The 16,980-nt window shown below is 40.1% G+C and overlaps 1 protein-coding gene across 1 annotated transcript in view; it reads right to left on the reverse strand.

The window, feature by feature from the left end:
• Positions 1 to 786: 786 nt before the first annotated feature.
• The window catches only part of fgf22 (fibroblast growth factor 22), a 31,376-nt gene continuing 15,182 nt past the window's right edge, over positions 787 to 16,980 (reverse strand). The window contains exons 2-3 of the mRNA XM_085150212.1: positions 4,652 to 4,755; positions 787 to 3,218 (exon numbers count right to left, since the gene is read on the reverse strand). Of these exons, the coding sequence (XP_085006338.1) occupies positions 3,024 to 3,218; positions 4,652 to 4,755 (299 nt within the window). The 3' untranslated portion in view covers positions 787 to 3,023. The remainder of the gene's footprint in view (positions 3,219 to 4,651; positions 4,756 to 16,980) is intronic.

Genomic DNA, 16,980 nt, shown 5'->3' on the forward strand with positions numbered 1-16,980 from the left:
TCCATCAAACTCAAAATGTGAACCTTCTGAGGCCTTTCCAAAAACATGAACACATTACCTGCTGTGCAGCTTACCATGTGCTGTCTTTAGATACTTGTGCAACAACATCAGTGCGTGACTCACTCCCTCAGTCCTCTGCTTATGCGGGTTAGATCAAACACAGCCCAAACACCTGTGTTAGTGACATCAGCACGTCACTGCAGAGGAGGAGCCGAGGATGTGTTCTGGATGGCTGTCATTTGCATTCTCCTGAGGTCTTTCTCTTTGGGACATTCCTTGTTGATTTTGCACAGTGTTTAGGTTTTTCCTTTTGCTTCATGATCAAAGGCCAAAGCTTTTGATCGGGACTTCCAAAGGCTCCCCTCTTGTTTTGCTGGCGAGCACACTGACAGGACAGTGGTGGAGCAATGATAATTACAGCTCCCATTTGCTGTCCGTGGAACTGGCACCAACAGCCAGTCGCACCCTCAGGCCAAGGAGAAAGAGATTCTTGGACGGTTTAAGGAAGAAAGAGGAGAGGTAGAGCGCAGGAGATGGAGGACACTGACAAAGAAGCGAGTCAATCAGGAGATCAGTCAGAAAATGGGATTTCTCTGTCCTGTGCAACCCTATTTTTTCTAAGTATAATAGCATATTAATAAAGCTTCAATAGCTTATTAACATTCAGGACCCTCCTCTTATTTACTTTCTAAATTTTATATCAGCAGACAGTTAGATAATCTGAGAACAGACTAGAAATGGAGTAAAAAGTCCATCTAGTACTCTCCAGAGTTAAGCAAGAACATCAGCAAGAATTGCAAATATTATTTACTTCTCAAAAATATAAGTGCACCTCTGGTGTGCACAGCAGAGGACAAAGACATTTACATGGCAACAGCACTGCCAGACCCCCCATACCGATATTCTGCGTCGCGCCCAGACCGTCAGAGCTGAACTACAGTGTGACTTCACGCCATTCTGACCAGACATGTACCCCGTCACAGTAATCTCACATTATGACAGGCTGAAAGGTTGGCCTTTATTCACCCCAAACACCCACTATTCATGCCCGACTCTCCTTTCTGTTCACTGAAAAGACCGAGTGGCCTCCTGTGCCACCGAAGGTCTCGTCTGTGTGTAAATGATCTTGATGCTCGGCTGCATAGTTCATAACCGCAGAGCTTTCATTAGACACGGGGAGGTCCTCCACATCAACGCCTCTCCCGCTGTGAGTTTCTTCATGATTATGATGAGAGGGGGATTATGTCGAAGTGCTGTGATGGAGATGTTACCAACTCTTAACAATCAGCGCCATGCACAGGAGCAGATAAAAATGCCATTGTGGCTCTTCGTGACTAAAAAAAAACATTTAAATAAGGCTTGTAAGCACGTGAGCCGTGACTGCTGACGTATCCACATTTTTCTTTATTGAAGATTACCATGAACCAAGGCACTCAAATTACTTTACTCAACTGAAATGGATCCAGGGACTGTTTGTTCTGAGAATCTGTTGTTATATATATACACACACGGCTTTTAATTTCTATTAAAAACCGCTTATGATAAATGGATCACAAATGTACCAACATCCAGTAGTAATACAAATTGAGCTGAATATGGACTGAATATTATTATTTTTTCCCCTTATTTTAAACAGTAGGACTACAATCCAACAAAAAAAAGTCAACAATAACAATAAACATCAACTTCAAACAGTTAAAGAGTATAAAAGTTTTAAATATATTAAATGTTCTATTAGCCTTGTTGTCGAGAAAACGTTAGAAAGACTTGAAAGAAGCAGATTGTAAAAACCATTTACTACGGCGTACAAAATTAACGAAGCTGCTGCTATGCAACGCGCTGTTTGCCTACTGCTGCTAGAAAGCGTTAAATGAGTCGAAGCAGATGTCAGCGATTTCACGACAGAATTAAAGACCAAAATTAAAAAATTAAAGTTCTCTGTTATCTGATTTCTAATCTACTAACTGTAGGTTGGATGAGAGAAGCAGAGTGACAGAAGCATGCACAGACGTCGAAAGGGCATGTCAAGAAATCCAGCATGTTATCCCAGTAGTTAGCTTAGTTCCTGTCGTGTTCTTGACATATATCAACATATACACACAGAGCAGTACAACTATCGTTGTGTTTGAGTCAGTACAATTCAACTGCACGTCATTATCTTTTTTCTAGTGGTGTCAGTTTTTTCCCAAGCAACAGTGAACATGTATAAAATTTGTACCATGGACTTTGCTGAGTAGAGGTTCCCCTTTTTTTGGATTCTTTGGAGTTTTCTCATTGCGTTTATTAACCCATTCATTATGATAATTTATCCCTATTTTAAAACAAACATTTCTATATTGCATATCCATCCGTCAGTTCTCTTCCACTAATCCTTGTCAGGGTTTGTTGCATAAATGTAGTCATACTTAGCCTTACAAAAATGTTATTTCACACGCTGCATTGAAAACAGTGCTGGATGCAGTGCGAATACATAAAAAAATGTCTTTTCAGGTAGACCTGCACATGATGCAATGTAATGATAAATTCACATGTGCTTTTTTTAAGGCTAAATATACAGCAAAATGAAGCCAAGCTGTTGGAACAGAGCTACTGTGCAGATGTTTTTAATAGTAGAATTTGATCCTGCCCACTGACTTATAAGGGTCTCTTTTAATAGTGATGTGTTTTCTTCACAAATCCAAATTTTAGCATTTGGAAGCCCCTGTCTCGCTATCTCCCCTTCTGTCCTCTCACCTCAAACGTGCGCTACAAACACATGTGGTTTGGTGGCAAGACAGATGCCTGAACGTAACGTAGTTCTACTGTATTGTGCCGTATTACTGAACATCATTAGAAAATGCAGAAAATAACTTAAGAGTAGATATTATACTACCTCTACAAATGTTACAGACCTCAGCAAATGTACATTTATGTGACAAGAGGATGGAGTAATAAAAATACACATTGTGTCACAGCCACATCAACACTAGTCCTCGGAAGGAGGTGAGCCATCCAGTTGTTGGTCAGAGTTCAGACTTGGACTGCTACGAGGGCAGCATAGGCAGGAAATGAGTAGATGGGTGTCTACGTCTAGCCTTGTGACCCCGCCTCGGTTTACCGCGCCCATTCAGCGAAACAAACATTTGCCTGCCGCTGTGTTTCCAGCGAAGCGAAGCATATGTATTGTAGCCGTTCTCCTCAATGCGTTCTTTAAACTTGCAGCTCGGGTTGTACTTCACCTGTGATTGCAGGAAGAAAGAGAAGAGACATTAAAGAGGGTGTGAGCAATTAACCTACTGCTAACAGCTGACTGCTGTTCCTTCTCTGCACAAGGCCAGCTTTCGAGTGCACAAAGGTTAATGACAGTTGCTGTAGTAAAAGATTTCCAGGTGTTTGCAGTATATACAGTGAGTTTATCCACTGTAGTGATCCGGGTTGTTTTTCTCAGGCAGTGGAAGTAAGAATTAAAGGGTTGGTTAACCCAAATTTGAAAAGAATTTCCCAATCCTCACCCTTTAGAAGACATTCACCTCTTAAATATCTTTTCCATCATTTATGCGCAGTTTATTTTAGAGGATAGGAACAGGCTTTGCAATCCAGAAACAATATTCTGGTTATTTGAGATATGTTTACACCTGACATTTTCATTTTCTTTGGGACCATTTTCTAAAAAGTGATCTTTGACAGAGACACATGATGGTGAGTTCTGTGAAATATCTTGGTTAACTGGGACATTATTATTGGAAGGACATATTCATTTCTGTTCGCTTACGTCGAATTGAAACCTTAGACACGAGAGCTTAAAACACTTACAAGTGCGAAGCGGGTGGCTGGTGTTTGTCTTTATTTGTGATTTGGGTTAACTGAACCTTGAGTGTTCTCAGATTAATCACATTATAACAATAAAACAAAGTTTTTTTCTTGAAGGCACTTAAAAATTCAACCTTCAGCAAAGCCACTTTTCCACGGGTGGTTACAGCTTCTTATCAGTAAGGGTCTCAAAAGATGTCGCAGTTACAAGAGGCTCTGCTACATTCCCTTTACCAGATTGTTATCAGGCTCCTGTAACGAGGCCTTCTCTGTGATAGCATCAGGATAAAGTGAGCATGCCGTGATTCATCTGCCATTTCGTAAAGTCCTCCATCGGGTCTATTTATGTCCTATTTTGTGTGTTAGATGGTCGGAGGCACTTATCTTATCACTCATCCCTGATGTTTTCATCTTCAAGCTTTAAGTGCACGAGCTAGACACCACACACCTCAGTTCTGAACTGTGCTTGAGTTTAACAATGAGTGGTGATTACTTTTGAAAGCTGCTTTGCAAAACAACAATTGGCAGATGGCACGCAAGGACTTACATGAACCCAGCTGGCTATTTGTCATTGCTGCTTAGGTTTCTTTTTTCTGCTGTCTGTTTTGATGGTGGAGCAAGCCAGCTCAAGCTTCTGTATAGTCAGACAAGGTGCAGGTGTACAGCCATGATTGATTATAACAGTCTGACATCTCTCTGAACTTTCCATCAGAAGATTTCTCAGATTTTCCCTCTCTTCGGGAACATCAAACATAGGGTGGCATTCATTTGGGACTCATATATATCCTGCAACCCCAACAACTTTCCTTCCCTGTCCAGAAGTCTTGACCTCCAGAAAAATGTTGCCAGGTTGTATACGCACCGATCCAAAGAGCGTGCCTTTCTTGGACATAGCTAAGTACAGCCCGGTGCTGACAGATTTGATGGCAACAACTCCCACGCTGACAGATCGGATTTCCATCAGGCCTGGAAAATAAAAGGAGAACAAGGAGCAAGGTTAGAAAGATCCAGATTTGGGAGCTTCTTCCATCAAAAGTCATTCTATCATTAGTGATTAGTTTATCAGACGGCCATATGCTCTGAGGAGAGAGAGTCCAGGACACTCGTAAAGGTTTCATTTCAAAATGTATGTTTAAAAGAAAAAGGAAAAGGAAAAAAAAAGAAACTAGTAATATTAAACTATTAACTGCATCCAGAGGAAGATGGTGGTTTATAAAAGATTAGATTATAGCCAATCTACAAAACATGGATTTCAGAGTCCAGGACAAAAAGCTCACATACAGGCAGGACATGTACAAGAGTCTCACAAAAAATTGCAATCCTATCAGATCACCTCAGACGCTTGAGAGACTTCCGACTGCCCTCCAAGGTGCTCAGGAACTTTTACTCCTGCACCATATTGAGCATCCTGACGGGAAACATCTCAACCTGGTTCGGGAACAGCACCACACAGGACAGACAAGCTCTACAGAGGGTTGTGCGATCAGCTGATCCGCACCATCCGCTCCGAGCTCCCTGACCTGCACAGTCTACAGCAAGCGGTGCTGGACCAAGGCCAGGAAGATCGTGAAGGACCTCAGACATCCCAACAACGGACCGTTCTCTCTGTTGAGGTCAGGAAAGCGATTCCGCTCCCTGAAGACCAACACAGAGAGACTGAGGAGGAGCTTCTTCCCGCAGGCGATACGGTCTCTCAATCACGCCACCACATAGTACTGACCCACACATATGGTTTTTACACACACACTGGACATTCTGGACATTTGTTTACACTAGTGGCCACTGCACAACTACACTGCGTGGTCATCAAATCGAATCACTTTATCACTAAGTCACTCAAAATAAATCACTTTAAGCATATTTGCATTGCACAAGACACTTACACATGTGGATTGCACAACTCTGGACATTATATTTCTTCATTACTGTTACGGCCCTAGCAGGGCCTCCTCCTGAAGGTGCCTGTGTGGGAGTGTCCTGCAATCGCTTCTGCCTGAGGTGCCACCTTTCCCTTTTACACAGCTGACTCTCGTCAGTAATTAAAAGTATTTAATCCCAGGGAAAGGTGAGCTCTGGGCCAGAGTGCCATGTGAGTGGTTATAGCGGTTTGCAGCTAGTGAGCTGCTCTCTTTCTTTTTGGCTTACGTGTGACTTTACTGACCAACGCCTGAGTTTTGTTTGTTTTCTTAAATGGTGATAGCGGCTTGTCCGTCTCCTTTAGTTGAGCTACTTTAATAAAACTCTTTAATTTAACCCTCATGTCTTCTTGTCTCCTTTTACTTCCCCTTCACCGCCTCGACCCCTCAGGGGAACGTAACAATTACCATTTAGTACTTGTACAGCTGCTGTTATTGTTCTATATTTCTTCATATATTCTTATATATTTCTATACTGTGTATTTGTGTATTGTGTATTTTGTTGTACAGTTATTTTATTTTTAACTTTAATTTTTAGATTTTATTTTATTCCTTCCTAGTTAAATTTACCCTCCATTTTAATTTTCATATTTATTTCCTATCCTATTCATACTCTTCTTTTCTCTCATTGAGTTATTTGAATTGAACTTGATGAATCATTGCAGCCCTACTATCAGTCATACTTAAATGCGAACATAATCATCCTGCCGAATTGCATCCATGCAACTCTCCAGATGCAGCCCTCGCAATCATGCTTTGCTCATGCTGCTGTTGTTTACTGTCTCTGGTAACTTATGTCACCCTGCGAAAACCTCCAAGGTGAAGGTTTCTACCTAGTTGTTTTTAGAGATGTCCTGTCTTACCACAGCATCCTTAATAGGAGCTAATTAATAGCGATTAATGCTTCTTTTGATTTTTCTTCCTTACTTTACCTGCAAATAATCTCAAAAGCACTTTGATGTCTTGGTTTGTTGGGTGCAAATCCTTTTTTCTTATGCCTTGTAAACCAGAGAAGCAGAAAAGATGCTTTCTTTTCTGTTGCTAAAAGGCCACAGTTGGATATTTGTAAGAAAAAGAAAGATTTCTTAGCTTTGGACAGAAGTGGGTATACACAACACTAGATCAAGGTGCTGACGTTCTGCATGAGGCAAGCTGGTAGGAAATGAGTGATGGTGATGAGTCATAAAAGCAGCAGTGGGCCACAGGTCTCCCAACTGACCAATCCCCTTCTGTTTTGGTAGAACCACAAGTCTTGTACAAGGCAAGTTCCTGAATAGTTCTGATGAAAAAGAAATGCAAATAACAGAATAACAGTGGCTTTGCAGGTGCTGCACTGTAGTGTGTTTTTAAAGTCTGTTTATTTGTGCAGTTATTTGTACAGGACGGTTCAAATACTAAGTGCAAATGCTAATCTTAACATTTAGACTGAATAATATGAGTTGTATAAATAATAATAATAATAATAATGCATCTCCTTGATTTTTCAGACCTTTGGTTCCTGCTTAGTATACCTCTACCTATATTGCTCACTAATAATGGAACTATACTTCTTTCTAAACATAAACTAATATGAAAAATTCTAGAGCCACCCATAATTTCATTATATTTTGTTTCCAAGAAGCCAATTTTTTCTCAAGGAGGCGAGCGAACCCAAGACTAATCGTCTTGTTTAATAGTTCTCCATGCTTTCTAAGAGTCTTTCAATGTTGTTCACTGCTTTTTCACTCATTTTCATACAGTCCTCGTATTTGACCATTTTCATGGGAATTATTTTATTCATTAATCTACCTAACACTGGCCTATGAATATTTCAAACATTAAAAAAGGCTCCATATTGTCCAGTGTTTTGTCTATACATAATTGACAACTTAGCAAAGAACCGTTTGTAACTGATATCTTTAGCCACTCTGTTACTAGGAGCCTGTCAAAAACATTATTTGTTCTCATTTCTGTATTTGTATTTACAGTTTGACAGACATAAAATAGTATTTTTGCACCAACAAGTTTTGCTAAACAGCTATTAGTCTAAAACTTGATACATTTCACCATGGTGTGCATTGCATTCTTAAAAGATTTGAGGAAACTAGACAAATAAAAAAACAAAAAAAAAAACAAATTGAGGACAATAAATTAATGTTAGGCCTGTCAGATGTCAGATGAACTGTATCTGAAAGTCATGTGCTTATGAAACAGGAAATAATAAATCTAGCAAAGACCTGAGATATGGCCTAAGAGATGCATCTGGCTCTTCAGTTGATCCATCTACTGTTTACTGAAGGTTCATCAGAAATGGTCTCAGTGGAAGGTGTCTGTCAAGAAGTCAGGAAAAAGCTGAGGTATGCCAAATTACCCAAGAACCTGACTGAAATTCAGTTCCAATAGGAATGTTGGAGTGAAGTATCCAAATTTGAAATTTTTGGATCCAATTTGTACTAAGCAGTGTTGGGAAGGTTACTTTTAAAATGTATTCCATTACAGAATACAGAATACATGCCCCAAAATGTATTCTGTAACGTATTCCGTTACATTACTCAATGAGAGTAACGTATTCTGAATACTTTGGATTACTTAATATATTTTCATGCTGTTTACAACTACGTGAATGTACTATTGCTGTGATTTATTACTGTTACTGAAGGTCCGCGGCTCTGAACCGTAGTAAAGGGACCTCTGGCTAATAAGCTGGGTTCTGTGTCGGGCTCGTAGCCGAAAACTAGCTTTACTTTGTTGTCTGGGTCAACTTTGCTAGCGAGAGACAGCGAGAGGCGTTGAAAGGCTGCTCCAACGGAACTTATTGTTTTTGGAGGAAAACACGAACACGGTGTACAGTCGAGTCTTAATAGCTTACTTACAACTGGGCTTGTCAGGCACTCTTCTTGGCTGCAGTGGTTATTATTATATTTACATGCTTCCAGCTCCCGTTTTTGCTCGATGACAGCTCGTACTTTTCCTTTTTCTCCCTCCCTCGCTCACAGACACATAACGGGTATGGCAGTCCATTCTCCCTGCAGCACGGACTACACTGCCTATGATGCTACATTCTTTAGAGCTATACCTGTAGCATTCTGCCTATTAGCTTAGCACAACAACAACAGGCGCTCTCTCACCCAGGAAACACGCAGAGAGAGAGAGTCACCCTGTAACCATGGCAACCGTAACGCTGCCGCCTGGAACAACAGAACGTAGCTGTCAAACAAAACCCAAACAGTCCTGACCCGCCACAATATGAAACAGGAAAGTACCGCGTGTAATCCATTTATTTCAACAAAGTAACTGTATTCTAAATACCACCTTTTTAAACAGTAACTGTAACGGAATACAGTTACTCATATTTTGTATTTTAAATACGTAACGGCGGTACATGTATTCCGTTACTCCCCAACACTGGTACTAAGGAGGTCAGTAACGAGGCACCCCAACCCTCACCATTGATAGGAACCAAAACCTTCCTGTCTGTGCACATTTATGCATTTCAGTATTAAAGACAAAATGATAGCATCTCTGCGTAATCATATACAAATGACAGCACAATACAAAATTGCATATAGATTATGCTACTAACTGCCCCCCCCAGGCTGCTATCAGTGCCATCAGACTAATGTTGCTGCTCTAACACAGAACATCTGCAGAGCTTTAAACTTTAAGCACAGAAATGGTAAACGGCCTGTATTTGTATAGCACAGAAATATCTGACATCAGGGATTTTTATGCCCTGAACATCACTAGTCATGTTTACCAAGTGAAGTCATAGTCTATATGCAGTGATACAAAGAAGTACAGGGTAAAAAGGACGGGGGGTAAAGTACACAGACACAAACCCCTGTTGAGTGTTTTTCTTCTCTGACTGGAACACGTAAATTAAATCCTCTCTCTGCTCGTGCAAAGCTGCAGGCAAGGAGTCCATCCAGGTATCAGCTGCCCAGCTGTACCCACATCATTCCTCATTGTCTCTGATCCTCCAAGAAAACATTGCCACTTTGATGGTAGCCTCCTTTTTTATGAGTGCTGTTTACAAACACCGGGTGTGCTATGGTGGCACCTGGAGCGTGCAAGGGACTCATCAGCAATTAGCTGAGCCTCTGCTGGTGATTGTTGCACTGCAAGGGTTTATGGGGGATTAGTGCAGGCCAATGAAAACCGCTGGTGCCTGAAAGTGGTGCCAGAAGTAATTGTCGTTATTTGCTGGCTTGAGTTCCAGGCACAGTAGGTGTGATGGAAGCATGTTTGTCACGTCGGAGACAATGCAGGGACCTGAATGTAAAGAGCTACATTTGCTCAGGTTTAACATATCAGGTTTAAAGCAAATATGGGTAAGGAGCATAATTATAAAGGGCCTTGGGGCAATTTGCCACTACGAAATAAAGTTGAATTGAATTTTAATGTTGGGACATAAAAAATAAACTATATATATTGAAGAACTCATCTTTTAATAGATCTTGCAATGGGTTTGGGCATTCTCTAGAAGGAATTTATTGAGGAACACCTTAAATATTCTCCTGGCCTACTCCAGGTCTCATGCGCTACACTTTATTCAGTTTATTCGTACTCATTGTTGTAGCCGCTAGACACAAAAGATCTGAGGATATGGAATGGGGATTTCACATTGTCTAGAAGAATCACTTGGGCTCTGGACGCTTGACCACACATCTATAAAGACCAGTTAGATCCATATAACTCACAGTCCCCCCTTTGAAAAGTCACTCCATTGTGTTCAAAGCCTGAGAAACCAGAGTGAGGTATTTCAAGCTATTAGAGAGCTTATTCTAACTGCTGAAATCCAAAGGTCAGTTTGGTGGAGTGCTCTACGCTCGCAGAAAGAATAATGTTGACATAGGTTTACAGGCACTACGCGTTTTTATCTGTAACTGTTGTATTGATTGAAGGCAGTTTGCTAAAATTAGATAGTCATGAGGATACGGCCTCTGCAAATCAGATTAAATTCCCGTTTGACAAATTGCCCCTGTTTCTGGATGTGTCTAACATTTTGAAATTCAGTAAGGCTTGTTTTGATTGATCACTATACTTTGAGATAATGATATATATAAATATATATAGTTGTGAGTAATTTCTTATTCAAAAATCTGCTTCAAATGTTGAACAAAATCGCAGCTTGATGGAAGAGGGAGAAACACAATGAAGACAAATTAACTCTTTGTCAGTGAGTTGCACTGGAAACTGAAGGTCACTTCTTCGCCTCGTTCTGCTAAACAAGTATCAACTGATGGCCCCATTGAGCTCATGAAAAAGGCACTTTTGGCTTCCCACTTGCAACTGGCACGATCTCTTAACCTTTGACATGTTTTGGCTGGGACTGTCAATAAGCTCAAGCTGCCATTACAAGCAAATCCTGCACTATACATGTCTAGTCAACTGTGGACTTGCCATTTACTTCTTCTCCATGGGTTTTTTTTAAAAGCATAGAAAAAGTCTTTAACTCAGTCTCTTTTTACTCTTTCTTTTCTTTCCGTCCCCCATTTTTTGGACATTAGCCCATCGTCAGATCATTCAAGCCTTCTCTGACCTTGGAAAAAAAAGCAGAAAGGAAAGAGAGAGACACTCACAGCGTTCCCTTTTGTCAGACTCATGGTATGGGGGAAGAGGAAGGAGGGAGTACAGGATGAAGGTGCTGGTTATGAGATGGTGGTGGGGGCAGAAGCCTCCTGAGCCCCTCCACCCTACTCCCCTACAAGTCTTTGTTACTCACCTGAGAGGTGAAGAGCTAGACAAGATCTTATTAATGACCGAGCATTTTGAATAGGGCTATGCAAACTGTGGCAAAATAGTTCCTTCCATCACAAATTTAGAGTAGAAAAGAGTGAAAGACGGAGCAAAAAAAGATATTTTTCTACTCCTTTCCTCCTGTCTTCTTTTTGTTCATTTTCCCAGGTCTTTAATTTCTTGGGTTGCCCCCTTGAGCCGCCCTCCATGGCTCAGTGCTCGACCAGAGCAGAGCCTGGGAATCTTGGAGTTCCCGCTGTGCTCCTGGTCTTGATTGACATACCTTTTCAATTATTTCACAGTTTGCTTGCTTTTTAAACGAAGAGGGCCCTGTTGTTTTTTTCCTTCTGCCCTTCTTTTCAAAACAAGCTTTTCATGTCGGGTTCGGGCTGCCAGGCCTAATGGCTGTGACCAGCACCTTTGATCTGCCATGACCCCCTCAAAGGGTCTGGTACTGGGCAAAGCAGCCGTCTGTGTGTATCGGCACAGACAAAGGCTACATCACTCACTATTCCTTTAAACACCTTGAGAGATTACCATGAGAACCAGCTTTCTAGTGGAGGCCTTGACAGGTGCAGTGATATGGAAACTTGCACGTTGAGGCCTGAATGTACAGTAAATAATTTGGAGGGTCTTCTCGGTAAGCAAAGTTTTGCTTGGCTAATCCCAGATTTAAATATTTAACATGCACCTGCCAAAATACAAATATGCTCCAGCAATTTTAAGTAACTTTGGGTTTTTGGACACCATTGGAAAAAAAAGATGAAAAAAAAATGTAAATAAACACAAATAACTCAGGGTGAAATTTGCACATTTATTATGCGTGGAACAAAATCAAACCTTTCGTTTATAGTAAATCCAGCCTCTTTGATGGCTTTATCAAGCTATTTTTGAAACTCAAATTAGACACAATGTGAACTGCTCTTTTGAGGCCTTTTTATTCATTCTTCACTTAATCACTTTTCATGTAGTCAACTGAGCATGACACCATGAATGCTAACAGGAATATCCTGTTCCAAAGTATGCATCTTTATCTCATTATGTCAAGAAAAAGACAAAAGACACGCAAAATGTGTGTTGGTGATAAGAGTTCTGATAAGGTGGCTTAAATTTAACAAACATAGTCATATAATTGTGCTACAAACCATCGGATCGGTTTATATGTCATCTTCCTGAAAAAGCTGTAATTAGCACAGACTTGTGATTATTCCAATGGTAACGGTGCATGACAAAACATGCATGGTTCATGGCTCATGGTTCAGATGGGAAACTTTCTCTTCTCTGCATGTTAGCTCTTTTAACTGTATAAATAAAGGGAACAGTTTAACCTGAAATCGAATGCACTTTGGGCCAACATTACCTGCAATCTGACAGGAAACCAAACAAACTCCGGCCACAATTCCATATAAGTAATGGGAAATAATAGACCGGAGGTCAAAGCTGATATCTTGACAAGACAACCCCAATAATTATATGCAATGACTGATTATATGACCAAATAGCATTGCTAAAGCAGTGTAATCAAATAGTAAAGAGGCAAACAATAGCTTGATAGCTTCTGAAATTTAAACACTTCCTGTCGATCGTATTGATCGGTAGGGGAAGGACAGTCTATTTATAAGGCTCATATATTAGAAGTCTGATATCACTGCTGGAACACAAGTGATACTAGTGCAGTGATGATCTCATTGCAATGAGAAGCTAATATGATAGCTGATCTTCTATTTTATTTGTAGATTTTGACAGGGCTGCAGAGATAAGAAAAAAATATTTATAGTGAGCAGTTGGTTTTAAATGGTTTGCAATATGAATATGTATACCAATCCTTTTCAAAGGAGACTTCAGATTATCAGTATGTTATGTCTAAGGTATGGTTTAGTTAAGCTAATTTCTCTGAATAACCACATAACTTTGAAGGTTGACTTGACATTCGCTTAGTCATTTACGTCTATTTCAGCCTGCAGACCGAGACTCTGGGGTCTCTAGATGGGGGTGAAGCACAAGCTGACAACCTGCGTTCAAGCACACAAAGCCAAATATATTAAACATGAACTGTGACTTAAGGTTTCTTCCAGTGAATTTTACTTTATCAACCAAATTGTGGAATTGGGACAATTTCATCACGTTTCTCAGTTGCCGGATTGTCTTCCATTCCAAGGTAGTCCTTGTTTTCATGTGGCAAAAGTTTTTTTTTCTTCTTGGTTTCCAATATTAATCACATGCTCACAGATTAACATGCCTACTTCTACATCTGGAAACCACTCACAGAGTGCAATCTCAAGGACAACCAGTTTGCTTTCTTTGTGCAGTGCGCTGCGCTAAGCCACTTAACCCGGTCCTCCTCAGGATGACGAGTATTACAGTTATCTCCAAAGTGAAGTAAACACAATCAGCTATGTCCTTCTTTGTACACAATAGGCTGTATTTTTTAAAAGTAATGGAATTATATTGTGGGTCAATTATAGCACAAGCCAGTAGTAATCAGAGATGGGCAGTAACGCGTTACTGTGATCCGATTACTTTTTTCAAGTAACGAGTAAAGTAAGGGATTACTATTGCAAAAACGGTAATTAGATTACCGTTACTTTCACGTAGGAACGCTGCGTTACTGCGTTACTAAAACCATGATTTTTTTTTGCGAGAATGTCTCATGACAGTGACGTAAGCAAGTGCCAAGTTCGTGACAACAGCTGTGTGCAGATCAACAATGGATCATATATCGAGTGTGGGAGAGAGTATGAGCGTGCAGCGTTTAAAGCGTGAAAGTACTGACCTTACTTTGAGTTTGACAAAAAAGTGACAAAAACATTAGTGTCCGTTGTGCGTGGGAAGAAAACTTATTTTTTCAAGGAAAACCCCCCCCCCAAACTTCCGAGCAAGCGTCGAGTGCGCTATGACGTAATGTGAAATTCACAGAGAAACTCGCGGATTCTTCCACTGAGCGCTGCGGCACACCTGCACCAGGGTAAACCTCCGCCTACCCTGCTCCTGCTTTACAGGTGAAAATAGAGCAACAGGACCGCTAGTCTTTGACTTTATTTATTTTCTGCTGTGTTTTACTTGCATCTATTTGAAAGACTGAGTGTAAACACACACACACAAAAAAATATGCTGGAATGTGCAGAAAATAGGTTTAAATATTAAACAAATTTCTTCCAGTCAGACAATGTTGCTTGATGCATAAAGTTAAACGATTAAAACTAATAATAAAACTAATAAAACAAGTTTTAAAAAAGGAGTTTTCCATTTGATTACATTTTGTATGATGGATTATGCAGAAAAAGTAGAATTGGGCTGAAAGATCAATTGTTTTATCACCTATTCAGGTTGTAAATCGTGTTTTTAAAAAGTAACTAAGTAACTAAGTAACTAAGTAATTAATTACTTTTGAAAATAAGTAATTTAGTAACTGATTACTTTTTTCAAGTAACTTGACCAACACTGGTAGTAATAATGTTAAAGTGGCTATAAACAATGCTTTAATATGATGTGAAGTGAATTACTAACAATATTTACATTTAAATAAAGAGCTCACAAAGCTTTCATCAGCTTCATGTGAGTTTATGAGGTTTAATTATTCATCATCTGCCCATCACACAACTTTGATTCAGTGTATTTTTTGCCACCAAATGGCAACAACACAGATTTGTATGAAATCCAGTGAAACTTTAAACAAACGATTCCTTCAAGGAGAAACAAAAGAGCAAAAAGAAAAAGATAAATGTTCATGTGTGTATTTCACAGTTGCTTTATGTTCAAAACTCCTGAAGTCCAAACATTATCAACAGATATCCAAGGAAAAATATGTGGTAATTAACATTGTAATGTAATTGATGTGTTGTCTGAAACTCCTGTAGCACTCTTGGTCATAGTTCTGTGAGTTATATGCCATAATAATTGCTATCTCCTGCTTTAAGTAACATCATAATCTCGTATTTTTAACTACTATAATGGGTACTATTATTCTTATTCTTATTACAATGCCCAAAAAGAAAGCCTCACAGTCAAATGCTATGCTATGCTTATTTCAATAGGCTCATGCAACATCCATGTAATGATGACCTGGATAGTCAGACCACTAACCTCTTCTCCAGCACATCCCATATTCTCAGAGATATTAAAGTCTGGAATCTGTGCTGGCCAATCCATTTGAAGCGTTCTTTCACAATCCTAGCGCTGTCATCTTACAGCCATGCCATAAGGCAAGAAGAAACTCCCAGCGATGGAAAATGTAGTCATTCTGTATATTTAGGACGTCAGCTGACCTCATTTCTGGGGGCATTTAATCCAGTGGAACTTTATATTCATTTTCATTAATACATACACACCTTTAGTTGAGTCAGTGTTGACTATGTTTCATCATGGTGACATTTATTTTTGTTTGAATGAGTGTGATCAGGTTTAAAATACAAATGATGCAATCCCGCTGTGGCTTAATAGACCAACCAGTTCTGGACAGCAATATAAAATTTACAGTCTCTTTAAAAGGGGCTGCCTCTCTGAGACTGCTGTTTCAGGATTTATGGATATTGTGCGTGTTGTATATGAAAGTATCACTGTCACACCTCTCTACAAACTGTACCTTCCCTTTTCTCAATGTCTTTAAATAGTCAGCCTGATTTTCACTGTCCTTTGTGGTTTTGCTGTTTCATTCTAGTTATTTCCCTGGCTAGGTCTTCCTCTCCCTCCTTGCTGGCCCCTTTGCAATGGGTCTCCGGACATGCATCATACCTATTAACTCTTACAGGGCTGGGATGATTTATTTCATCCTTTTACCGGCAGCTATAAGATATGTCTGCCCTGAGCTAAGCCGAGTGGGGTTGGGCTATTCGCACGCACAGTAAACATGAAAGGCTGTGACGCACAAACACTGAGTTTGTAGGTTTTTAGTGTTTTTTTCCCCCCACGGGGGCTAGAAAGTAAATAAAAACCCTAAAAAATCTCTACCATACTGAGTAGATGAATTAGCCAACCCTCAGTCATATCATCCACCACATGTTAGTCAAGGAAGCGCATCCAGTATGCTGAAAACCTTGGCCTGAGATCTGATTCTGTTCCTTGAATGAGCTCAGACTGTCTGGAAGCCTGAACAGTGTTTCTCTTGCTTAGTTTAGCTTTGAATTCAGTCAGATGAAGTCATGAAGGCTTTGATCAAACCAAATTGAAAAAAATACACAACTAAGATAACAGCAAAGGAAATAAGAAACAGGGTTACATTTGCACCCTTTTTCTTACACACTTGAACCTCTGCAGATGTAAACATGCTGTCAGCCTCTTAATTACTCAGCACACACGTATGCATGTGTGCTGTCATTTAAATATAACTGTATACAAAGGCCACTAACTCAGGGAAGTAGGACACGGCGAAACTGGTTTGCATGTGTGCTTTCTGTCCAAATACATTCCCTTGTATGTGGCCCATCCTGTCGAAAGAAAGAAAAAGGACGATGGATAGAAAGAACAGGAAGAAAGGAGAGAAAAGACTTGCAGAGGGTTGCTCTTCCCTGCCCATGTATCACTTGCTTTCCCACATTCCATTAAAGTCTCAGGAGAGATG

Source organism: Neolamprologus multifasciatus, chromosome 23 (assembly GCF_963576455.1).
Source record: "Neolamprologus multifasciatus chromosome 23, fNeoMul1.2, whole genome shotgun sequence".
NCBI classification, from domain to species: domain Eukaryota; kingdom Metazoa; phylum Chordata; class Actinopteri; order Cichliformes; family Cichlidae; genus Neolamprologus; species Neolamprologus multifasciatus.